The following is a 26,333-nucleotide window of genomic DNA, read 5'->3' as shown; positions in this document are numbered from 1 at the left end:
TGAGCGCGCTCTTATCTTTGATCACTCGCTACAAAGAGGCCGAGACAGGAAGATGGGCTTTGTGCTGAGTCGGCAGGACTATAGAAGGTTCCTCTTGGCCTTAACCCAGTTTTACCCTCTGAATGAATGAATTGGAATGAATTTAAACTAAAATAGAAATACTTTATATTTTTTTCAATATACAGTGGTACTATAGTAGTAGTATAATAATAATGATTGTTAGGAAATATACTCTTCTAAATACCAATAGAATGAAACCTCGTGTTTTGAGCCCGTTTGTAACCTGTAACGTTCATAAATCAGGTAATGTTTCCCATTCAAGTAAATGGAAATACAATTAATCTATTCCAGCCCCAAAACTAAGTCGCATTTAACTTTAACTAAGGAGGGGGTAAAAGCGGGAGGAGAACTACAGCTCCTCTGATGAAAAGGAGTCTTCCGTAATAACATGGGGAAATTCTTTCCTAATTCATTGGTTGATTTTGGCGTACTGGTTCATGGAAACCTGTCCTTTTCTATCCCCCCAAAATTCCGAAAATGAGACGTCACATCATTTGTAATTTAAAAGCTTAATCCACAACGCATTTCTTTTGGTCATTTATATAATTTTTTTCAAAAGCGAGTGGACGGACAAACAGCTGTTTAAAAAATGCAGCTACAGTATAATGTTACAATTTCAACGTCACAAACATTTTCCTCCATTTATTTATTAATTTATTAGCATTTTTTTCTTGTCATTATTAATTATTATTAAGGATGGGCGAGTACCAATATCAGATATCAGATCGATGCCAATATCAGCCTTAATTTAAGGTATCGATACTCACGACAGTGGCCAATGCCAGTATCAGCCATCCTCTTGTGGCCATTTTACGATCAGGAACTAGAACATAGAAATTTAAAAAATAGAAAATGTCCATTTATTTCATGTCATTTTAAGGGAACAGGCTATATTGGGATATGTAGGTCTTTCTCTAATATAATCTGTCATGGTTTTCGGGGGAATTATATGTGGGCTACTAGTGGTATCGGTATTTGTTGTCGGTATTGGTGACTAATCAAGAGGTGAGTGTTTGTACTTGGTATCGGTCTGGGGAAAAAAGTGGTATCGAACATGCCCAATTATTATTATTATATATTTTTTCCTGTTATGTTCGATCTTATCTTCTTATCTTATGTACAGCACTTATTGTTACAGCTGTGTGTGTGTGCTTTTGTCTTTGCTACATTGTGGGGCCCATATACACGTGTTTTCCCAGGTTTAACTACCATGGTGGGGACTGACTTGAAATTGTGGGGAGATTTTGGTGGTCCCCACGAGTTCAGACCTCTTTTTGAGGGTCAAGACTTGGTTTTAGAGTTTAGGTTTGAATTGGATTATGGTTGAGGTTAGGGTAAGGAATAGGAGTAGGCAATCATTTTTGATGGTTGTGGTTAGGGGAAGGGGCTAGGAAATGCATTATGTCAATGAGATGTCCCCACGATGATACAAAGACAAGTGTGCGTGGCTGTGTGTGGCTGTGTGTTTATTGGGCGTGATCCATAAATACAGTTGAATTGAGAGTTGAGTTGGAGTTAACAAAGTAAGTTGTATGCATGTGTATGTGTCTCCCCAAATGTGGAAATTGTTCCAATCAACTCCATGCTGTTATACAAATTTCAGTGCCCTTTCCGAAAGCATTTCCAAAATGTCATGGAAGATGTTGTAAAGGCAATCAGCTCAAGGTTGGACCGATCAGCTCTGTTGGGAGTATCTGCTTTCATTAAAAAGTTCTCGTGGTACAAGGGCACACACCAGAGGTGCGGTTCGGTCTAAGAATGTAATCCATAACGTTGCTTGCTGGCATTTTTAAGCAACAGCATCACTTGTTGAGTTTGATTTATTGGATGAATTTCCCGCCTTGGACAAATGAACATTTGACACGACCCGTGACCTTTGCCTGTATTGTACTTCAGTGCTTACGTTCTATATTGGGTGACAAGACAGGAGAAGAGAAGACAACATTTCTTTTCATTATTCACTTCCTTGTTTTCAACCAATCACACGCCACTCTGTAAGATGTTATACTCTGCTCATAATACGGTTATGATTGGGAAGGTTGTTTTAAAACATTCAAATTGTTCTCTAACAAGTTGATGACTTGAAAATTATACTGAGCTCCATTTGCATAGACTATTTATAAAAATCAGAGAAAATCATCATTTGCATAATCATTTTGAATGCAGAAACAATACATTTAGACAGATGAAGGTTGTACACCATACCAAATGTCCAATTTCGATTTATTCTAAGTAACTCCATAAGTAAGTGAACAAATATTAAACATTACATATTGTTTAGTTGGCTTGGGCTAGGTCTTGCCTCTGATTGATTTAAATGAAGGTAAATTAGTGGACATTAGGACCATGTCTCTCAGACAGCAGGCATGCAGGTGGAGGTGCAGTTGGTCACTGTTTTTTTGGCCAACATTGTGATTGTTTTGACTCACTTGTTGGCGGTTTGGACATAAAGATGTGTTTACATTCAGCAGTGCGTGTTGTACATAACTTTATTGGGATCACCTTTCATTTTCATCATATTTAATGGACAGTGCTTTTCACTGTCGCTTATGTGTATTTTTTGACCAAACTCTGGTGTGTGTCAGAGATTCTTTCGATTACATCAATCTTACATTGACGGGATATATTCCATCTTTGTGGGGTTTTTTCTGTGCTTGGATTGACACAACGCCAATACATCAGAATTTTAGTCAGATTTTGAAAAGGTCTGGGTGATCTGAAAAATCCACTTTCATGTGTTTTTGTCTATTTCCGCTGCTGTAACTCATATCCAAGTTGTGCTGCTTGAAAGCAAAAATGAGAAATTGCCAATTATTTGAAGGATGCAGCATGAATCCAACCTAAAAGGCCTTTGTTGTTGTTCTCTCTGAAATATTTCCTGCAATTTAAGAACACAATTGTGTTGGTAACAGGTTGCCTTGCATGCCACGCGCTCTTCAAATTTCTCATAATGAGATGGATAGTGTTGGATTGTTTGCTTCAATTGGTGCCATGATGATATCAAAAGCAAATCAAATTTCAAATTTACATGTCCTACCGCACACACACTTTCCTGCGCTCTTCTGGGAATTCCAATTCTTCCACTGTTTGCACGTGGTTTGGGTGCCATCTTTGTTGTTAGCTCCTAAAATATTTCTCAGTAGTTTGTGCATATCGTCGCTGCTATGTAAAAAACACTTACGACTGAATGCAACCCAAAAAAATTATAATAAAAAAAAAAAAAAGGGGGGGGGTGGATATAAGTGTTTTTCCCATAGGAGCGACCCCTGGCAGATTATCGGTCTATCCCTAGTACATATTGTATCATAGCAACGATATTGGGCAATTTGACGAATAGCGGTATTTAAAAAAAAAATCTGACAGCCGATATAGGCCAAATTTTAAACCATTTGAATCTCAGCGAAGTATTTATTTAAATCTTCAGTTCACTTTATAATAGATGCTGCTGACCCTGTGAACTAGGGGTGTTAGAAAAAATCGATTCGGCAATATATCGTGATATTACAGCGCACAATTCTCTATTCGATTCAACATGCGGCCGAATCGATTTTTAAGCATAAATTTTTATGGGAACATTCAACAAAATGTCTTACTTAGGGTTAGGATTCACACAGTAAGCATGGAAGAATGTTATATTAATGGAACATTAAGCCTTAATATTTTATTTCAGTGCTGTTCAAACGTGAAACAGACTGCAACCTGTTTGTTAAATGCAGTGGCTCAGATATAAGCCTGAATTTTCAGATAAATAAATACATTTTCATACAAATCTTACAGTGTACATGTACACGTTTATTTGTTTTTGTTCGACATTAAAACAAAGAAATGTGAAGGTTATTAGGTATTTTTTTTAAAAAATGTGTTGTAGAAAACTATAGAGAGCTATGGTATTTACTTGTTGAAGTTTCCATTTAACTTTTTAAGACATACAAATAACCTTGGGATCTCTCTGAACATTTTTGTTAGAAATTTAAAAGGATGTCTATTGTCTAAGATAAATAAATAAAAAACTTCTACATTTTGAATAGTCTGAAGAACTAAACCTGTATTAAGACATTCCAACAGAGTCAATACTAGCATTTGTATGCCCCCCTCCCCCACCTTACACCCCCCCCCCCCCCCCTTGGACTGCAATATCGGCTTCAAATAGCGGTTATCGGCCTCCTTGACTACTAAAAATCGGTATTGGCCCAGAAACCCCCCCATATTGGTCTATCTCTAATATGCACAGTATTTTTGTATGATTATGCTATTGTATTGATTCATTTACTAAATCTTACTGTACACTCATTGAATGATTACATTTAGTAATTTATCAACTTATGAGTTGTATTACTTTTTTAAATTTGGTTAATTGTCATTGGTGTTTGTTCATGTAGTCCTGGTTTGCTGGCACCTCTTTGTCATAATATTTTTGTGCTTCATGTAAATGAGTCTGCTCTTTCTTGTTTTGTGTGACTCTTCCCTTATTTGGCCGTGAAATGTTCACTGGCACATTGTGCTCGTCGTCGAGCAGATGGAGTCGTTTTGAATTAGTGAAGGATAATGTTAAGCCAAGGATGATATTTTCTTAATTAATGAAAAGCTAATGGACATTTTCATGTCATTATTTTAAAGTAGTTTTTATTACTTGATCCTGTATTTTATCTCCCAGATGTGTCTCACGGGTGGACTTGCAAAGTCAGACATAGCTGAAGGCATCAAGTTGAGTTAAAGTAGTAAAGTAACTATACTTTATTGTTATTTTTCCCCCTAATAATTATTCATTTTATTAGTATTCTGCCAACTTAGTTCATGGCAATGGAGAGCCAAATTGCAAAGACAGAAGCCTAAAGAGCAACAGTTTCTCTCAGATTCAAGGAATAAGAGGGTGGTGATAGTGATGCTCTTTTTTGAAGTCCTTTTCCATCCAGCCTTTTCCACCCTCTTGTCTCCCTCTACGCTTCTGTTGTTCTGATGCAGCAGAGAGAAATAGCATCCATTTTCATCATACATAAAAACTCTGGCTTTTGCGTTTTGCCTCACCTCCCTCTGCCAGAGCGCCGCCATGCGCCACTCAGGGATTGATAAATCGCCACCACCTGCCTCATTTTTCATCAAGGCTGCCTTGTTGTCGGGCAAATATTCACAATAGCCACATGAACTCCTCAGCCATGACAAGAATAATCCCGTAGCCCGAAGAAAAGTGCACATTCCGAGATTATAAACTCTGCGATTGGGTTTGGGATAGGTTACTCGTGACCCTGGTGTGGATAAACAATCTAGAAAATGGATAGAAAGAAGTAGTGGAATCTTAATAAATACAACAGAGTGGCATCTTAAGGCAGTTTAATGATGTCATAGTAAAGATGTTGAGTTTTAGGTTTAGGTTAGTACATCCTCCTCACTTCTGAGGTTGAGTGTTAAAAAGGAGTTTGCATGTTTTTGCGTAGGTTTTCTCTGGGTACTCCAGTTTCCTCCCACATCCCAAAAACATGCATGGTAGGTTAACAATTTTTTTACATACTGTGTCCTGCATTCCCAAAAACGTGTTTATATGTCTTTCCATGTTGTTGTTTTTTAACGCTAGAGCATACTTTGCTGAAGCTTCTGGTCTGAAGAGGATGCTTAAAGCAATGATAGCTATTACAAAAAATGGCCAGCAGGTGGCAGCAGAGTATAAGAGATCTATCAGGGCCATGTTGCAAAAAGCTCTTTTCCCCACTGTTTTAAACAGGTTTGTGGATAATGATGAAAGTTAGTTATATTCTAATGCTTATTGCTCCAGAACGGTAACAGATACAAATATTCTTTTTTTTTTTCCTGATGAAAGAAGAGACTCAAATCTTTCTTTTGGTAGGTTATGTCTTTTTATAACAATAGAACACAATATTATGTGGGCCTTGCATCAGTCTGAATCCAGTTAGACAGCCGGGAGCGAAGGGGGTTTCTTCAGTGAAAATTGCTGGGAGTGAATGAGTTAATTGGATACTTTAAATTGTCTTTAGGTGTGAATTTGATTGTAAATCAGTGTTGTCCAAACTCGGTCCTCGAGGACCGGAGTCCTGCAGGTTTTGGATATTCCCCTGCACCAACGCACCTGTTCAAATGAACAGGATCGTTATCAGGCGTATGCAGAGCTTGCTGATGAGCTTCAGGTGTGTTGGAGAAGCGAAACATCCAAAACCTGCAGGACTTCGGCCCTCGAGGACCGTGTTTGGACACAACTGGTGTAAATGATTGTTTGTGTTTGTGCCCTGCAATTGGCTGGCAATGAGTTGAGTGTGTACCTCCAGCTGCCACCTTAGGATAAGCAGTAGAGAGAATGGATGGATAGCTTAATATGTGGTACCGAAAAAAAATCCCAGTCATTTTCTCTCAGACACTAAGTGGTAACACCACTGCCACGTTTCGTGGCTTTATAACTGTAAATAACATCACCGGCAGCCCAGTGTTGGGAAGGTTGAATCACCCCATAGATCTCGGCAGCATACCGCTGCGTTCAGAGTATCCTCCGGCAGGAAATCGGTCACTCAAAGCAATCGAAGGACACAGGGACGGGTAAATCAATTGAATCGTCACTTGTCCGTTTTTTTCGAGTTCTCATCATGCGCTGAGTCTCTCCTGTGACCTTACCCTCTGTTGGTGGATCATCTCAAACTGTAGCTATAATACACCCGCCGGTCACTTAATTAGGCACACTTGAACGTTTTAATGTAATCCAATAGAAGAGCTTTATAACATAATGATTCCTAATTTCTACAAAACAGATTTTCAAAATTCTTCTTAAAGCTCGTATATTTAATTCAATTGTATATTGCCCATTTTTCACAGCACACAGAGAGATAGTAATAGGACCAACTTCCAGCTAACCCCAGTTAAGCCCATACTACAATTTTGGACGCTTTAGACAAAACATTTACAACCATAGGGATAATTGGCCCTTGTGGTTGAAGAACGATGGTCGTACCTTTGGCCTTGAGACAGAGACAAAGCTGAACATGTACACATTGTGCAACTAAAGGCATGCTGCAACGGACACCAATAGCGTGAAATGTTTTTGAAAAATTGTCTCATTATGCGTCTCCATCTCACTACAGCTACGATCACTGACAGCGAACCAACCGAATCAGAAGATGGAAAAAGTGTTTCTGATAGTGTTGAGGTCAGCAGAGAAAGCTTTGCTGGCGCTGACCACTCACCACCAGAACACATATTTTAATAACATGACTTACTTCCAGCTCTCTAGTAATATTGGCATCCCAAGTTGGCCCCCTTTTCCCAACCATAAATGTGACCACACTTTCCTATTTCTCCTTTTATTGCTGTTGTTTTGATGTGCATGAACACAGGTGCTAAATTATATCTCAAAGGCACCCTGACAACGCGAGGGAAAATAATAATAATAATAATAAAAGCAACCCAGCTTGATATTGTGTTAAGCGCTTGCTATTGACTGTATCATTGCAGTCAATGCAAGCTCGACCCTGTATGTTTAGTGAATTGATGATCCACCCTTTAGAAAGAACACTTTTTACATTTTACTGTACTAGTTGGCGGATTTGCAACAAAACTATTTTGCCGGGTATCAGTGGAATCTTGTATTTCATTTAGAATCAAACCAAATGCTCAAACTGAATTAAAAAATTCCATAAAAACACGTTAACTGTAATAAACAGGTTGAACCTGAATGGAATTGTATTTGGACTCACAAGGGTGGTCTTTTGCCAATTCCATCAAAAGTCATGTATTCAACCAGAATAGCCAGGCTGCGTTCTTTCTGCGCATGCTCAATGTGCATGTAAATATGCACTGATGTCATCGTTTACACACAGAATGGCAACTTCCAACAAAAGTTTCTGTGCGATGGGGAAAATGTGTTTTGATGGAAGTGTAAAAACAAACCACAACTACTGTGCTACTGTTAATAGATGACTGACTTCCATCACATGATATTTACATCAATCTGTACATCACATGGCTGTGAAACGGCTTTTCGGATTAACGTAGTGGCTAGGGATGCACCAAAATGAAAATGTTTGGTCAAAACCGAAAAATGAAAAATGCTTGGCCAAAAATCGAAAACTAAAACGTCGGAAAAAAATCATGCCAATTTTTACTGTCATTGCATTTCTTCTTTTCCTTTTGGCTTTTCCCTTCAGGGATCACCACAGCGAATCAGTTGCCTCCATCTAACCCTGTCCTCTGCATCCTCTGCTCTCGCACTACCTACCTTCATGTCTTCTTTAACTACATCCATAAACATCTTCTTTGGTTTTCCTCTAGACCTCCTGCCTGGCATTTGGAAACTCAGCATCCTTCTGCCAATATACTCACTATCTCTCCTCTGGACATGTCCAATCCATCTCAGTCTATCATTGCATTTATTATAATTAATTACAATTATAATATTATTATAAAATATTTATTTAGCACTGGCATTTTAACAAAGCACAATATAAATTGAAATGTGCCTACACCGCAGACATGTTAGCTAATGGTACATTAAACACCAACGAGGGTTGAGCATTTTCTGGCGGTGCGATTGCACTTTATGATCAATGTAGTTTGCGCAGGCGGGCACGGATGCGTACGGCGGGATAAGGTGCGGCGCACTTCAAATCCGCACATTCACATATTCACCAACGTTTAAAATAAAAATAAATATATTTGTTCGCACCAGCTAATCAGCCCCCGCGTCTGCTGTTGAATTCAAACAGACGCTTGCTTGCAGCGTTTTTTTTTGCTTGCGTCACCACAACACCCTGTTTCGGCCATATTCTTTCGGCTTTAATTTTATTTCGACCAAATGCCGAAAATGGCAAAAAAATGTCCAAAATTTTCGGTGGCTGAATATTCGGTGCATCACTTGTAGTGGCAAATGTATACACCAGGTGAGAATAGATCACATCACAGTAAGCACTTGCCCAGAAGTCTATACTCACAATGGCGAAAAAGTCTCCATGTAAACCGAGTAGAACTATTTATAGTTTTGAAAATGCTGATTGACAAACTGTAGTTTGATGCCATTGTTATTGGCCTCATGGGGGGAATTGACTTGGATCGATCATATCCCACACAGAATGTTGGATATGTAGATCTTCATGTACTGTTTTTAGGTTTTGTGTGTGTCTGTTCATATTTTAATGTTTTTTAGCAGTAGGCCTATTGTAATAAAGTGACATGTTTGAGCACTTGATACGGGCCAAAGCAAGTCGTAGTTTGCTTTAATTTTGAAGCCGCTTCTTATAGCAAATGTTTGAGAGGTTTCTGAAATTATTAACAGGCTTCCCACCAGATATAGCTATTCCATTTGTCCAATTACTCATTTTAATTCATCCATCTATCCAGCCATTATCCAAACAATGAGCACAAGTACTTTTCTATTTTTGTTTCCTGGATTTGTGCAGCATTTTGACTTTGTTACTTTCTGTTTTGTATTATTCTTGTTTTGGAAAAACTTGCCTGGCAGATGAGAAGATGTGAAGTGAAGCTCATCCTATGTACTTCAGTGCACATGAGCTCCTTCTGACAGGGAAAATGACAGCCAAATATTTGCTCAAGTGACAAGCTCAGGCTTTTATGCAACCACGTGCTTAGACCTTTCACATGTTTGCTGTAAACTCGAAAATCTATGGTCTTTCTGTTTCCTGAGACCGCTAAAGACAAATCAATTGAAACAAATCTATTGTAATAAGGACCAGTCAACCTTGAACTAGAAAAGGGAGATGTTATGTTTTGCCTCCATTGAGTGGCTGTTATGTGAAGTCTTAGTAGATTCACCAGCACTTCCAACAACCCGCTTCCGTCTGTAAGGTGCTTCAGTCAGCAAGAATGCAGAGCTTCATCAGGAGAGGGATTCTTGCTCTCGAAAGGCTTTGACACTGACTGGAGGCTTTAGACCCTAATGAGATTCCTGCCTCTACTTTGTTGTGTATACATACATACATACTTATCAACAAAAATCTTTCAGAAAAATAAAATAATACTGATGTATAGTAAGATTTGTTTTCTTCATCTGATAAATTAATCTAGCCTTGGCCTCCATATAAAGTAGCAAATCACCACATGCACATTTCTCAAGGACATCATAGTCAGGCCCGGGGTGTAAAAGACTGTTGCAGGTGGATGGTCGATTGTTGCATCCTTTCCAGATCACTGTTGAGACCTTTTTTGCCCATATTTTAATGGCGGTTGGTGACTTAAACTTGTATCAACACCAATCTGGTGGTAGCAGGCGATCTTAACAACTATTCATTGCTGAAACAACTTCTCAATGCGGCACCCCACTGCCTTGATGCTCTGCTGACTGACCCCCACCATATTTGATTCACAAAACAGATTCTGAAGCTAATCAGATTCTAAAATATCATTTTGCCCTGATTCCGCTTGGTTCTACCTCCCTTCCATGTCTACCCTGTCGCCCACTCACACTGCGCTGAACTCGGCTGCGCTTGAGCTTGTTTATGTGCACCAGCCCTTCATTATAAATAATTCATTGCTGCAACTTCCTTTACTTTGTAGAGTCATTCTGGTTATAGTGTCTATTATGCAAAGGGAGGCGGTTATCATTAATAACTGCTGAGATGAACGATCACATTGATTATATTACATGTCTACCTTATGCATAAATAGTGTACGTGTACCTTCCAAATGTATTGGGAACAGGGAAGTGTCACATGATTGAACAGCATAAAAGGGATCACACTAGTGAAACATGAAAGATGTGGTATTTCCACATATTGGATTTTATGTGTTTGCTCTTCAGTCTTGCAACTGGAGTCCAGACTTATATAATATTTCCTATAATGAATATTTTTCTTACAGTTTGTATTACCGACTCTATTTACCAGCTTGCCTTGTGTTCCATTGTTTCCATATGTGCTGTGGTACCTGCAGTATGAGGCAGGCCTCCAGCAGTCAGTTAGTGTTGGTGGTGGCCTCCAGAAAGTGAAAGGTTGGCTTGATATTAAGTGCAATGAGGGGGTGTTTAACTTTGCTTTTGCAATAAGTTGCCTCTTCCTTTTCTCTGCTCAAAATACTCCATTGCCACATATGAACTTGATGCTCATTGCAAATGGTGTGTTTGAGACTAAGCAACATTGGTCTGGCCAGTTGGCATGAATGAGTGTAGGTATTTCTTAGTTGTTTCTCTTTTATATGGCAATTTCACAGTGAAACACTCTGAATAAAAGCCATATTATTATTTTGTTTGAAATACAGAAAACATCAATGTATTTACAATTTCATAAATTGTTGATAAGTATGTCACTGTCTGAGTGTGTAACAGACACACATTGTGTAAACAGAGGCGGCAGAACAGTGCGCAAAAAATAAGGTGGGTGGAAAATTACGTGATAAAAGGTGCAAAGGGACACATTAAAGGTAGGCCAAAAAGTGTGTATTCTGTCCCCTCCTTCCTCTGCCCGTAATACTTACACATGAGATATTTATACAAAAATGAGTTATAGTGATGATGGTTGACTATTGAGAACAATTAAGCCCGGTACACAAATGAGGATTTTTCAAATCTTAAAAGATTTTGTATCTTTGTCAAATCAAAGATAAAAAAATCGGATATTTAATCGTTTTGGTCGTATTGTGTGTGGGGTGCGCAGATAATCTAATCACAGCTCCCCACACACGTAAAGATTATCGTCTATCAACAATACATTCCTCCGAGGGAAAGCTCTCGCGTGATCACACGTGACTTCCAGGCACTTCCGGGTATGCCCTGATGATTGCCGATTGTTTCCGAAAGGGACAGGAGACAGGAACAGTATAAAGTGTTAAAGTCTGCAAAGAAATAACCCCTAGATTATACCGCATGCGTGTGCATTGCGGATCGACTGCGGCGGCAGCGGCGCCGATTCATTTCCATTCTATCAGCTTGTTCAAATTACAGCGGCTGCGTATGCGCTGCGGATTGACTACGGATCAGCACCGTCGTGCCGGAGCCCGCCGGACAAATAGACCTATTTTCTATTTTTTGCCAGACGACGCATCCGTCAAATGGCAAAGTAGCACAGAAGACATTGAGCGGGACAAGAAGACAGACGCCGTTTCAAAATAAAAAAATTCACTTTTCAGAATAAAACACTCGCCAGGAGCACGCAGTCAAAACGAAGCGGATCCGCAACGCACACGCATGCAGTGTAATCTTGGGGTAACTGCTTTGGAAAATAATTCCTGCTGCTTGGAGAACCCACCTTTATACAAACATGACATTGGGTAGGTCGGTTTCAGAGCATATGCTGTTGTCAAGAAAAAAAACAGACAGCGGGACTTGATCCCGTGACCACACGCTTGCGGGGTAAAAGCACTAACCTCTATTTTACAAGGTGGTACACCTTAACATGCGCAGAATTGCTACTTGTAGTTATCACGCAATTCACAGCCGTTTGTGGCTTGTAGCTACTCCGTATTCACATGGATGGATGCACTTCGGGTAGGATATTAATTGGTTTTAATTACCGGCGCTTCCTCATTCGTCATGTCAGAGAGCTATTTGATTGGCTACATTCCATTTGACGTCACATTGACGGAAGACAGTGAGGAGTTGAGTTGAGTGAAAGACTGCACGGTGGTTGGCGAACCTACGACGTGACTGCTTTGCACCCACAAAAATTACAAGGATATGCTCAGATCATTTTATATCAGGTAGTTTTTCTCTTTTTCATTAACAGTGGGTCATAACATAAACCTCTGATTGTAAATTCCAGGCAGACGTGATAAGTATGCCATATTAATTTTAGTGAAACAATCATTCATAAAAGTAATTTTGAACAAAAAGTTAACGATTTAACACGATTATCACACTTTAACTCAGGCTTGATCTCTGCTGAGCAAATGTGTTGCAAACATGCTTTGTTAGCAGCTAGCAAGCTAAAATAGATACAGCAAGACGAGTACAGCATATCCGGACACAAACGATTTAATGAATGGCAATTTACAACATAAAAGTAGTGATCGACGTCGCAGTAATGTAGTGTCCTACTCTGGACGTTTTTTTGACACTTGATACGTTTCCCACCTTTTAACGAAAATGCTCATCGAAAATCAAGCTCTTTCCATTAATTTGTTATGGGGGGCTTGTCCTTGAGGAGGTGGAGCAGTAGCTAAGCAGTGACGTCAGCTAGAAGGGTCTATAAGACATAAGATTGTAGGACGTTTGACTACCTTGGGGCAAAATCATGACAAAAACAGCCCAATTGTCTGTATGTGTGTACCAGTCTTTAGTAGATGCCTCTTGGCTTCTACTCTATATTCCTAAATATAACAAGTAAGCCTGTTCTAGCGGGTTATTATATCACAACTCCTTTTCAAACCCATGTGTCATATAAAGACAGACCGGAAACATAACCTCTCCTTCCAAACCATTTTAATGAACGAGCATGAGAGAACTTTTGGTGAGACACTGAAGAAGTAGGAACATTTTGTTCAAGTGCACTCATCACATGAGTGACAAGTAATCAAAAAATCAAGCTGAGTGCAGGCTTATTCACCAACATGTCTGAGAATAATGTCAAGTGAGACCATCTTTGTTTGCTCACGTTCCTTTTTGGATGGTTTGTCTGAAATGTCTCTTGTCGTTGCGTGTCAGTAATGCTACAGGTACATTAGCTAGACCTCCACTCGAGCACTGTAAGTAAGTAAAATCTTAATCGGATGGTCCCTTTTTTCAAGGATGACCAGACTATGTGTCTATGCAGCTATTAATTGTTTTGATATTAGGATATCCTACTGAAAATTCTAGCGAATAATCGGATACTCGAATAGAAATAATAAAAACATATATACTTTCTTGGTTAAAGAACAATTATAAATACAGAAGACAAATGAACAACCAACTGGTTTTTATTTTTAGATAATCAAATCACAGTCCTTCATGTTTTCGGTGTCTCCTGAATCCAACCCAGGTGTTTCAAATCATCAACTCATAATTACGCTCTGCCGGAGCCTCTCAGCTGTGTTAGAGGAGGGGGACATCAAAACCATGCAGGACTGCGGCTCTCTAGGACCGAACTTGCCTACCCCTGGTCTATGGGATTAAAGTGACATCAGACCCACAATAGCGATTTTGTCAGCTCAGTAGCACATTTGAGATTTTGAGTAAGCCTGGTTTATTAATAAGTGATCAGTAGGAACGGCAGCTGGTAGGTCGCTGCTAGCTAGCAGTCGCCGCTAAACGCTGGCATCAGGCGCCGTACAATACAATGTCACCGTAATTATGTCTTAGTGCATAACTGATCTTGAAATACTGACATCTGTCGCAACAGTTTGGGGCATCTATATTGCCGTCACAAACTCTGAATAGACGAGTTACGTCAGCCCTTACACCACGACGACATGCTTCTGGGAACAACTTCAAAATAAAAGCGCTACAATGCATTGATCTACATATACTACTTGGTAAGGTAAGGTTAATTTTGAAATTGGGTTTCTCACAGCGTTAGCCACGTGTACTGTCATGCATACTGCCATTGGCTTGACTACGACTACCTCAGCGTGTATCCGAGGCCGAAATGACGAGGACTGGTTTCAGCCCTAGTATTAATAATATTTTCTTCTTTTTTTTTTCTTTTTTTACGATTATGCCAATTTTGTAATCGTAGAGTGTAATAATAAAATAAAATAAAACAGCCCTACTGCCAAGACTAATAATCGTAAACATCTCTGTTCACTCTCTTTATGGCCGAAAAGATTTCACCTGAGCTATTTGTGGATCAAGTTTAGAGCAGTTTACAGCTAAGAATCAGCTCCTCCAGATATGAGTCCAGGGTCGGAAAAAGTTGATTACATCCTCCGACTAGGGAGTGAAGCCCTGATTCAGGTGGAGGAGTTTCAGGTATCACCATTTGTTCACAAATGAGGGAAGAACGGATCATGAAATCATCAGACAAGATAAAGGAAGTCTGGAAAAGACTGAGTGGATAAAGCCTTATTTCACATGCATACCGCTTTTCTAAAACCCATCTTGTGGTGATTCTCTCTAGCCACAGTAATGCCGAAAGTCAAACAACCACATTTTCATCGCTACAGTATCTTGTGGTCTGAAACGCCTACATACTTCACTGTATGCTCATTTTATCCTCCAAAGAGATACTGGATGCATCTCGCAGTTTCAAGCTCTGAGTTGATCCCTTGCTAATCTTCAGAATCAACCTCTCATCTGTGAGCTCACATCCCATCAGTAGTCCAAGTGTTGCTATCCCTCTCGCATGCACGCTTATTTGCTTGCATTCCACACTACTCCCCTGACAGCCCCTCTGCATCACTGTGTTCTTCTGCTAGCAAATATGTGTGCTTTTTTTTTTTTATATTCTTTCTATCTGCCATCATAATCACTAGTATCTTTGGCAAAAGCAACGGTTTCTACTTAGGCAAATGCTTACCTCCCCTCACGCACAAACGTACAGTATCCACACATCTTGACTCACTATAAAGAACCCACAGCCTGCAGGCTATTCACTGCAGCCTGCTATAATGCCTCGACTCCCGCGCCATTCATAAGCTGTAATGGGCGTGTTGGTGTGTGGAGTAGATCAACATGAGTGGTGGTGGCTTATATTGCTTGTGATTTTCCCGAAGATACTACATCACACCCACTCCTACTCATTTGCATCAGAGGACTGTGGTGTTTCACTCCCGGCAAGAAAAGTATGTGATTTGTTGAGAAGATGAGCAGTGAATCAGTGATGTTGATGTGAGACTTCAAACTCTAATGTTGCGCAAATATGTTTTCACTCTGTCCAGGCAAACAGTGCCAGTATTTATCACCACATTTGCAACACAGTTTGGTAGGAGACCCTTTTTTTCCCCTTTTTTTTCTTTTTTTTGGGGGTGATTCTCTGTTTAACAATCATTAGACTAAAGTGTGTCTGGATACAGTGGATAGAGTTTGATGTAATATTTTTCGGGGGGTTCAAAAATAGTTTATGTACCATTGGTCTAGCTCTGTGGTTAGTGCCTCGCAATCAAAAGGTCTTTGGTTCAAATCTTGAATTTTTGCATTCTTCTTCCAGGTACACCAGCTTCCTCTCATAATACAAAATCAAACAAACACATTTTTTTTATGTTTAGTTCACTGAAGGTTGATTGTGGCTGTGAGTGTGAATGATTAATATGTGTCCTGAGGTTAGCTAGTTATCAGTCCAGTGATTACCTTGCCTCGAGCCTAAAGTCAGCTGGGATAGGCTTCAGCTTACCCATCAATTTAATGAAGAGCTGTATAGATGGATGGTACCCTTAGGTACTGTAATCCTGGGGTTATTACCAAAAAGAAAGGGCCCCAAAAATGGTACACTAGTTATAATTTATCCCCCATTCAATGCTTTTGACAACCAAAACAAAAAAACTTGTGCATTTACCAATTTAAAATGACATGTACTGCGTGAAGGAATGGGGCTGCCCTGCAATTGTTTGGTGAGCAGTCCAGGGTGTGCCCGCCTCTCTCCCAAAGTCTACTGGGATATGCTCCAGTTCACTTGCAAACATAATGAGGACAAGTGGTATTGAAAATGTAAGGATGGATGGACCGGCGGTGGAAATTAGACTGAAGTACTGTGAAGCTACAACGGTTCACCAAGACACATTGTTCTTGGAGCTAAAAAAATGTAGTGCATAGATTAAACGGCTGTTCACTGCCAGGATGCAATATGGGGACAGTCCTCGACCTCATTATAGCGACCCAATGTCTCAGCAACCTGAAGAGTCTACCGTTTAATTTCACATAGATATTTTCCCCATCCAATTATCTTCCTCTCCATCACTTTCTCTGTCAGCCATCAATCATCCTGCAACTGACTGACCCCTTCACAATGCAGTGACTTGTATTGAGGGCATCACTTTAAAACGCTTGGTGATAGTTGGTGAGCAGCTGCTCTGGTGCGGAAATGAAGGCGAGCCAGTCAGACAGATAGGCTTTTCACTGCTCACTGACTTCACCTTTTTGGAATTCATCAGTTGTCAGTGCCCATGCTGGAATTAACTGAGGGAGCCAGTTTAGTGGACAGTGAGAGACCACAAGAGAGAAGATATCAGCATTCAGTAGCAGTATGTGAAAATGGCCTGTTTCTATTTACTATAGACTGAAATTCATGCTTTCTCAAGCAGTTACTTCGCACTTCTACTGGATGTTACGGGGGCAAGTGTGAAACTTCAAACTAGTTCCAAGCATATCCAGTGTTGTGCGCTGTTAAAAGGGAACTTTAAACTTTAACTTTTATTGAACTCATGAGTGGGGCTTCAAGTCATAAAGGGGCGTATACCTTGTTTCACTTATAAATGTTAACGTTTTAAACTTTGTATTACCACGTAACACATTGTGCAATTTTGATCACATATCTCTTTACAATTACATATTATACAGGACTTCCTTGCGTCAAATTGAATAAGATCTAACTCACAACAATCTTATCTCAATTCAACTTTCTCCATTGTAATGAATGGAAATGCAATTAAGCTGTCAAGCTTCATCAAAATAACCAATAAACATGTTCTAACTTTTTGTTCTTTATGAAAACATATGCAGTAATAACATAATTAAACTGAATATAAAAAATTAAAAAATGTTGTGCATCATGATTCATTAATTGCAGCTCCTTCAGGTGTGCGCAACCTGCGCAGAATAATATAATAATGACTAAGCTGCACTAATATTTATATTTTTTTCGCAGAGGATAAAGACTATATGCCTGTGAGTATTCTTAAATTGTCTGTCTACATGTGCTGTTGTACCATTTGTTTTCAAATATTTGTTGCTTAAAGCATTACAACACCACTACATAGATACTATTTGTTAGCCGGCGTTTTGCATGTATGTTAGCATTAAGCTACGTGGACTTCAGTCAAAGTGCCGCTTGTGAAGTTACTTGAGTTCACTTCCACCTTCCACCTTTCAGCACCCATATCTCAAATTTGAGCTTGCCAGTCAAAGCAAAAAAAAAATTGTCCAAACAATGCCTCATATCTCAAAAAACACGCTTTAGTTTGGTCACTCTTATCTCACTGCACCACTCTGCACCAAATGAAAGTGTTTGCAGCTCATATTGTTCGACTTCAGTCATGTTGAATCTCTCTCACATGACTCATAATATTGATGGTCATTGATGTCCATGGATTTGATTCCACCCATCTGCTCCGCTGGATTTAGCCAGATTTCCTGCTAACTTTGAGGAGTCTGCCGTACAGTTGTGATCCCCCCCCCCCCCCTTCCCTGTTGTTTTGGAACTAATAGCGTAGTGAGCACACAAGCACTTATGGGACACACATACACACAATGGAGGACGACGACTGCCAGCATTCATGGCCATGATGGCTCACTTGGTCCCTCTTCTTTGCCACACACGCACCATAGTGACCCCATCCGCCATGATTCATTTCCCTGGCAGTGTGACGTGTAAGGCAGATTATTACCAGTTGACGGACTCGGCCCCTCCAAAGAGCTCCAGTGCTCTCGCCTGTGGAGGAAATGGGAAAATATTGCTCATGTTTATGGCTCCGTTAGTGAGTGTAGGCATGTGTTATGTGCAGTCGACTCGTAATGCCTGAAGCCTTACCAGCATGGCATCACATCTCACAGCCTTGTTTACTGTTTGAAAATGTGCTGACTTTTTGGGTGTGTGAACACTTCTTTATGCAGGTGTCAGTAAGTGTGTTTGGTTTTAGCTGTGTCATCACATATGTGTGTAGATTTTACAGTCTTTGTGTACAGATGTGAATACTAAATGCTATTTTGGCCACAACAATCTGTTGTTGTTGTTTTTTTTTGTATTTTATGTCTGTCCTCACATTTCGCTTGAGATGGAAAATGGATCAAATAGACTGCTGTGTCAATCTGTTCACCAATATTAATGAAAGGGAAGAAGCCTTGATTACGTTACGTCTCACTGTTTTTGTTAATAAGAAGTTGGAGAGCTGGAGCGGAGAAATCTGCACTCAGTTTGTCCTTAGCATTGGCACTGCTGTTACTGCTGATTGTCATGCAGGTGGTGTATTTGTCATCTTTCCGGGCATGTTAATGCCACAAAGTGTTTAGCATAATTTCATTGAGAGATCTGATGCAGCTCAAGCACCACAGTTACCTTAAGTAACCCTCACATTAAAATGAATGGAATGTCCTCTGTCTTTCGGAGCATCCAGGTTTTAGTAAAGTTGAAACAGATGTCGGGTTGCTGTTTGTTCTGTCAAGTGTGAATGCTATCATGTGCACCAAACAAGTAGGCCAATATGTTATTGTTACACATGTTCACTTTTGACACAGTGTTCCAGGTGCATGAAAGCAAGTCCAGTGTGCACTCACAGGTCAGACAGATGAGCAGAGATAATTGTGCATCGATCTGTTGAAGTCTGAAAATCGACCTTTCACATCTCTTTCTTTGCTTTGAAAGCTTCCTGAGTTGCCTTATCAAAATCTGTATCTCGGGCTTCTCATTATAACTCATTATATATAAATGTTGTAGAACAGCTTCAGGGAGAACACTTACTTAACAATTATTATTATTATTTTTTTTACATAATTATATTATAACACACATTTCCGTTTGACTATGACCAACAATGTCATCACGTAAAAAACACGTGTTTTCTCTGCAAAACAAAATTGTGGTGGAGTTAAATAATTGAATATGTGATAACTAACAAAGCTAAACTTAATAAAGAAGAAATATCACAACACAGTTTACAGGAGTGTTGAAGATCCATTCTCATCACCTATTAGTTTGCCTGCGCCTCCTCTTTGCCACAACGCATTTTATGCACAACGGTCTTGCTCCTGCCTTTTAGCATTGAATGATGCACAATCAGCCACCTTAATTTGTCTCAGGTTTGATAGATCACATTGTGTGTGCTAAATTAATCTACAATACTGTTCAAAGGTTTGGGGTCACCCAGTCAATTCTGTGTTTCTTGGCAATTTCTCGCATGGAATAGCCTTTGCTAACATTATTGCACAAAGGTTTTTTAAATATCTATTAGCCTCCTGGCGCAATGAGCAAGGAGAATTGTATCCCTTGTGTAGGACGGTACCTTAGTGCCAGTGACGCAACAGCCCCCTTTTTTGGGGGGGGGTGGCTGGGGGCTTGGGGGCCTGGGGGCGGCTGGGTTGGGGTGGATGGCGGAGGGGTGGTGGGGGGTGGTGGGGGTGGTGGGGAGAGCGGGGGCTGTGGACCGGTGGGGTGCCTGACGGGCCTGCAGTGCCCCGTCCTGCTGCGTTGGGTTGGGGGTGCGGGCCGTGTTGGGGTGGGTGGCGCTCCTGGCCCGGGGGTCGTCCTTTGGCGCTGCCGCGGCCTGGGGGGCCCTGAGGTGTTGCACTTGCTCTGTCCTGGCAGGGGTCGACGGCTCCCCTCTTTGGTGGAGATTTTCATGCATGCCAGATCCACCACACCAGCATCTATCGAAACTCAGACACAATCTGCTTCTTCCTCAGGTCATTGAATCGGTGGAGGCTGGTTGGTGTCTGTGGATCTCACTCTGCTTCGTCTGTCCTTCCTTCCTTTCCTCAGTCTCTCCTTTGGTCTCTTGAGGTCTCCCTGATTTGTTGGAATTTAGATGTTTCTGGGGTTGGTGAAGAACTCTGCTTGGTGGCCCGGTGGGTGGTGTCTGGTCGGTGCTGGATTTCAATTTCCTTTCTTTTCTTTGGTCCTTCCTCGGGTCTCCTGACGGCGGTGTTCGGTTTAGGTGAACGGTATGGGATTTTTTTTAATAGGTTTTTGGTGAACTAACGAATACACACACACTCGCACGCACGCACGCACGCACATACACATACTCACCCACATACAAAATAATAATTTAAAAAAATATATAAAAAAATATTTTAAAAAAAGAGCAATGATGACATTACCGAATGAACAATACTGAGCTCTTTAAGAAAGAAAGACATTGAATTGAATTGAGATACAACAACTTTGAATATAATAACAAATCAGGTAAATTTCTTGCAAACCAACTTCAACGTAATCGGGAAAAATCGCTTATAACGGCTATTAAAGGTACAACTGGTGAATGTACACAATCACCAGAAGAAATTAATCAAATTTTTTATAATTATTATCACAACTTATACTCAGAAACTAATAAACCTAACCCAGAGCATATTGAGGCATTCCTCAGTAGCTTAAGTATACCTCAGGTAACTACTGAATATAAAGATATGTTAGATGCACCACTTACTATAAACGAGTTGTACAGTGCTCTAGATAGTATGCCAAATGGCAAAGCACCCGGCCCGGATGGTTATCCGGCTATATTTCTAAAGCACTTCTGGTCAATGCTTGCTCCACTATTCTTAAGAGTAGTAACAGAAATTAAAACTAATGGTCACATACGCCCACACATGAATACAGCAGCAATTAAACTTTTATTAAAGCCAGAAAAAGACCCCACCCTTCCATCAAGTTACCGTCCGATTTCACTAATTAACACTGATATTAAAATTATCACTAAGGCTTTTACATCTAGATTAGAAACAGTAATCCCGACAATCATTCATAGCGACCAAACAGGCTTTATTAAAGAGCGTCACTCTACTAATAATATTAGAAGGCTCTTTAACCTTATTAGTATGTCACAGCGGCATGATAAAAAGGCAGTTATTATATCATTGGATGCAGAAAAAGCTTTTGATAAAGTTAACTGGTCCTTCCTCTTTGCTGTTTTAAATAAATTTGGCTTTGGGAAGTCATTTATTCACTGGGTGTCAGTATTATATGATTCTCCTAAAGCTACTGTTACTACTAATGGGATTATATCTAAGAGTTTTACTCTACAGAGAGGCACAAGACAGGGATGCCCACTGTCGCCTTTATTATTTGCAATATTTATTGAACCGCTTGCATTAGCCATACGCCAGGAAAGAATGATTCAAGGAATTCACTCTGGGGTAACAGAACATAAAATTAATCTATATGCCGATGATATTTTACTTTATTTAGAAAAGCCTGCTATTTCATTAGGGGAAGTATTTAACTTAATAACTAAATTCTCACAGTTATCAGACTATTCTATTAACTGGACAAAATCAACACTTCTACCTATTACAGAAAATTCATGGAACCCTGCAAGCCAGGACCCATACTACTCATTTCCTATAGGTAATTTAAAATACTTAGGCATAAAAATCTCACCTAAATTAACTGATTTAGTTCATTTAAATTTCACTCCACTTCTGGATAGCATTTATAGTGACTTGGAGCGCTGGAATAATCTTCCTATTTCTCTAATAGGACGAATAGCCACTATTAAAATGAAAGTTTTACCCAAAATAAACTATTTTTTCTCAATGATTCCATTTAAACCTACGGCTAACTGGTTCCAGTTGTTGGACTCAGCCGTTACAAAATTTTACTGGAAAAAAAAAAGAAGCAAAGATTAGTCTATCTACTCTTCAGAAAAATAAATCCAAAGGAGGTCTAGAGGCACCAAATTTTATGCACTATTATATAGCCAACCAGCTACAATATATTATTTTATGGGCACAACCCAATAGAGATACTAACTGTTGGCTGGAACTAGAACAGAAGGATTGTAATAACCTCAGACTCCTAGATTTACTCTTTATTACAACATCGATTAAGCGCCATAACTGCTTTAAAAATCCAATGATTTCCGCCACCCTGACTGCCTGGTGGAAGGCACTAGAAATGACAAAAGCCAAAGTGGAGCCCAGCGGGCTTTCTCCCCTATGGCATAACCCCGACTTTCAAATTAACAACCAATCGTTTTATTTGAATGTGTGGGAGCAGAAAGGAATTACACATCTCCACCATCTCTTCTCAGATAATATGTTTATATCATATACATCCTTGCTCCAAAAATATAAAATAAAAAACGGAAACTTTTTACATTATTTGCAAGTTAAAAGTATGATAAAGAAACAAATTCCAACACTCCAGGGTACGCTCCAACCGCCTGTTTTAGCTAAAGATATTACCAAGCTTTCTCCGACAACAACAAAAAAACTCTCAAAAATATATAAGTTACTTTCATATACTGATAAAACGTCTTTACCCATCTCAAAATGGGAAACAGACTTGTCTATAGCTCCGGAATCTGTCTTTTGGATTCAAGTTTGTGAAAATGTTTTTAAAATGACAAAACACACAAATTTACAACTTATCCAATATAAAATTATTCACAGAACATACATTACTCAATATATGATGAAGAAAATGGGACTCTCAGACTCCGACATTTGTCTCCAGTGTTTACAAAACACTACAGACACTTATTTTCATGCTTTATGGTTATGTACTCCGGTTATGTGTTTCTGGACTAAAGTCTTAGAAAAACTTTCCGCTGTCTTGGACTGTAGGATACCGTTCTCTCCAAACTTGTGTTTGCTAGGTGACTTAACAACAATTGACTTACCACATAAACAATTTCAATCTATACTTGTAGCCCTTACTATCGCAAAAAAAACAATTCTTGTTAACTGGAAAAATAAACAAACTTTGAATATCGACCAATGGTCTAACCTCCTCATAAATCATATTTTAATGGAAAAAATATCTGCCTCAAATAAAAACCAAATGTCAAAATTTAAAGAAACATGGTCTACGTATATAGAATTTTTTAACCTAAACTTGGATTTTAATTCTGCCTGTTAGCGAGAGCCACAGCAGCGTTATAACTGGCATTGATGTTTCTGTATTAGGCAATTTGTAACTAATGGTTGTGTTTCCATAGTCAGGAACCCGGCTGCTGCCAGCGGGATCGAGCGGATTCACCTCCGATGGGCACCAGGGGTTGATATTCGGATTCACGGCATGCCAGTGGGTTAATTCTGTGGGTGCTGTCCCCCCTGACGGGGAGTGGGCGGGTCTGCCCCTCTGTTGGCTGCTGGGTGGCGGCTGCGTCTTGGCCGTTCCCTGGGTCTCTTGGGGGGTGCTGCGTTGCGGGGCTTTCCCTGGTGTCGGGGGCGGCGCCGTTCCGGCGCGGTCCGTCGCTCTGGGCCCGGCGACGCGGTTCGGGGCCTGTGGGCCGCCGGGGTGCCCGGTGGTTCCCTCTCCCCTCCCCCTTCCTCCCCCTTGCTGCCTCTCCCTCCTCGCCTCTCCCCGCCCGTCCTCCGCCTCCCTGTCCCCTCTCCCTCGTCGCCCTTCCTCCTCCTCTCCCCCTCTCCTTGCGTCCCTGCCGCTGCCCCCTGCCCTTCTTGTCGTCCCCTTCCCTCCTCCCTTCCCCTTCCCCGGTACGCCTTCCTTCCCCTCCCCTGGGCCGGGGGCTCCATCCATGGCCCGGGTCTCGGTGCTATGGGGGCCGGCGGGGGTGGCTGGGGTTTGGTGTCGTGCCCGCCCCGCTCCGGTGGGCGTCCTGACACCTCGGGCGGGACCCAGTATCCGGGGGGCGAGCCCTATCGCCCCGCCGGACGGGTCCCATATGCCCGCCGGGGTCCTGGTGGGGTGGGTGGGGGCTTGGTGGGCCGGTGCGCCTCCTGCCCCCGCCCGGTTGGGGGGGGCCCCGCTGGTCACACCTCTTAACTCACTACACTAGGTTTGCACAATACACTTTTATAGACATATAGGGCACATAACACACTTTGGGGGGTGGGGTAGGGTGGAAACACCGTCTTCACCCTACAGCTCCCCTCCAATTTTAATACACCACACAACTTGTGGGTGGGGGGGGGGCTTGTGGGGGTGCCATCGGTTGGGGGCCGCAGTATAGAGCAGTGCTGCGGTCCCCTGTCCGTGTCGCCACCCCCCCCCCCCCGCCCTATCTATTTTTTTTTAATGCACCACATACACTCAGCAACATGCTTGGGTGGCGGGTGGATCGGAGCGTGGGAATATCATTTCCATCGGCTCCGGTTCACCTGCTCCTAATTTTAATGCACCACACACACACACTTGTATATACACTGGGTGGGGTCACATTCACGGTTTAGGGGTAGAGTTCGCCAGTCCGCGAGCTGGCGGACTCAGTAACAGGGGTTAATTTTCACAAAGAACGCTGGGGTGACGACCGGGGCCTTCCCCCGCTGGGCCTGGGGTTCGGGGGTGTCGGCCGCCCTCCGGTGCCCCCATCTCCCCCTTCTGCCCCCGGTGTTCCGTCCTTCCACACGGCGGGGGGTGGGGTGGGCGCGGCTGCCCTCTCCGCTCCGCTGTCCGGCCCCTCTTCGGCGCCGGTGCCTGGGTGCGGGTGGTCCCCGGGGGCTGGGGGTCGGGGGTTGGGGGGCTGCCGGTTGGTCGGGGTGGGGTCGGGGGGGGGCGGCTTTGTTGGGGGGGGGCGGTGGTGGGGGTTGCGGGGTGGGGGGTGCTGGGGGTGGGGGGTGTCTGGGGGATTGGGGGCATGGGGGCGGCTGGGGCTGGGTTGGGGTGGGTGGCGGGGGTGGATGGGGGGCGGGGGGTTGTGGTGGGGGGGCGGGGGTTGGGGGCCGGTGGGGTGCCTGGTGGGCCTGCAGTGCCCCGTCCTGCTGCGTTGGGCCGGGGGCGCGGGCCGTGTTGGGGCGGGGGGCGCTCCTGCTCCTGGGTTTGCTCTCCGGCCGGTGGCCCTGGTGGGGCCCGGGGGTCGTCCTTTGGCGCTGCCGCGGCCTGGGGGGCCCTGAGGTGTTGCGCTTGCTCTGTTCCGGCGGGGGTCGACGGCTCCCCTCTTTGGTGGAGATTTTCATGCATGCCAGATCCACCACACCAGCATCTACCGAAACTCAGACACAATCTGTTTCCTCCTCAGGTTATTGAATCGGTGGAGGCTGGTGTCTCGGATCTCACGCGGCTTCGTCTGTCCTTCCTTCCTTTTCTCGGTCTCTCCGTTGGTCTCTTGAGGCCTCCCTGATTTTATGTTTTTTGGATTTGTTGGGGTCTGGATGTTTCTTGGGCTGGAGAGGAGTTCTGGTGGGGGGTGTCTGGTCGGTGCTGGATTTCACCTTCCTTGGTTTTCTTCGGTCCCCTCGGGTCTCCTGGTGTTCGATTTAGGTGAACGGTATGAGATTTTTTTTTTTTCTAATAGGTTTTCTGGTGAGCTAACAAACACACGCACGCACGCACGCACACACACATACTCACCCACACACACACAAAAAAAAAATGTATGTATGTGTGTATGTATATATGTATATATGTATGTATATATGTGTATATATATATATATATATATTTAAAAAGAAAAAAAAAAAAAAAAAAGAGCAATGATGATGACATTTCCGAATGAACAATACTGAGCTCTTAAAAAAAAAGAAAAAAAAAAAAAAAAAAAAAAAAAAGAAAGAAAGACATTAAAGAAATTTCTGATTAGTTTAAAGTTATCTTCATTGAAAAACAATGCTTTTCTTTAAAAAAAATAAAGAAAATTCTTGACCC

At 41.7% G+C, this 26,333-nt stretch overlaps 1 protein-coding gene across 4 annotated transcripts in view; it reads left to right on the top strand.

Annotated features, from left to right (window-relative positions):
• The window catches only part of LOC147170196 (endonuclease V-like), a 77,896-nt gene that overhangs the window by 40,722 nt on the left and 10,841 nt on the right, over positions 1–26,333 (top strand). The window contains exon 9 of one of the 4 annotated variants that reach the window (XM_086083987.1): positions 23,728–23,806. The exons of the other annotated variants lie outside the window; for them this stretch is intronic. Within the exon in view, the coding sequence (XP_085940113.1) occupies positions 23,728–23,791 (64 nt within the window). The 3' untranslated portion in view covers positions 23,792–23,806. Of the gene's footprint in view, positions 1–23,727; positions 23,807–26,333 lie in introns of those variants that run through there. 4 annotated transcript variants of the gene reach the window in all.

The sequence above is a fragment of the Leptonotus elevatus genome, chromosome 8 (assembly GCF_054856555.1).
Source record: "Leptonotus elevatus isolate MCC_2025b chromosome 8, RoL_Lele_1.0, whole genome shotgun sequence".
NCBI classification, from domain to species: domain Eukaryota; kingdom Metazoa; phylum Chordata; class Actinopteri; order Syngnathiformes; family Syngnathidae; genus Leptonotus; species Leptonotus elevatus.
The sequence above is the reverse complement of the archived record's forward strand: the minus strand, read 5'-3'. Positions and strand labels throughout refer to the sequence as shown.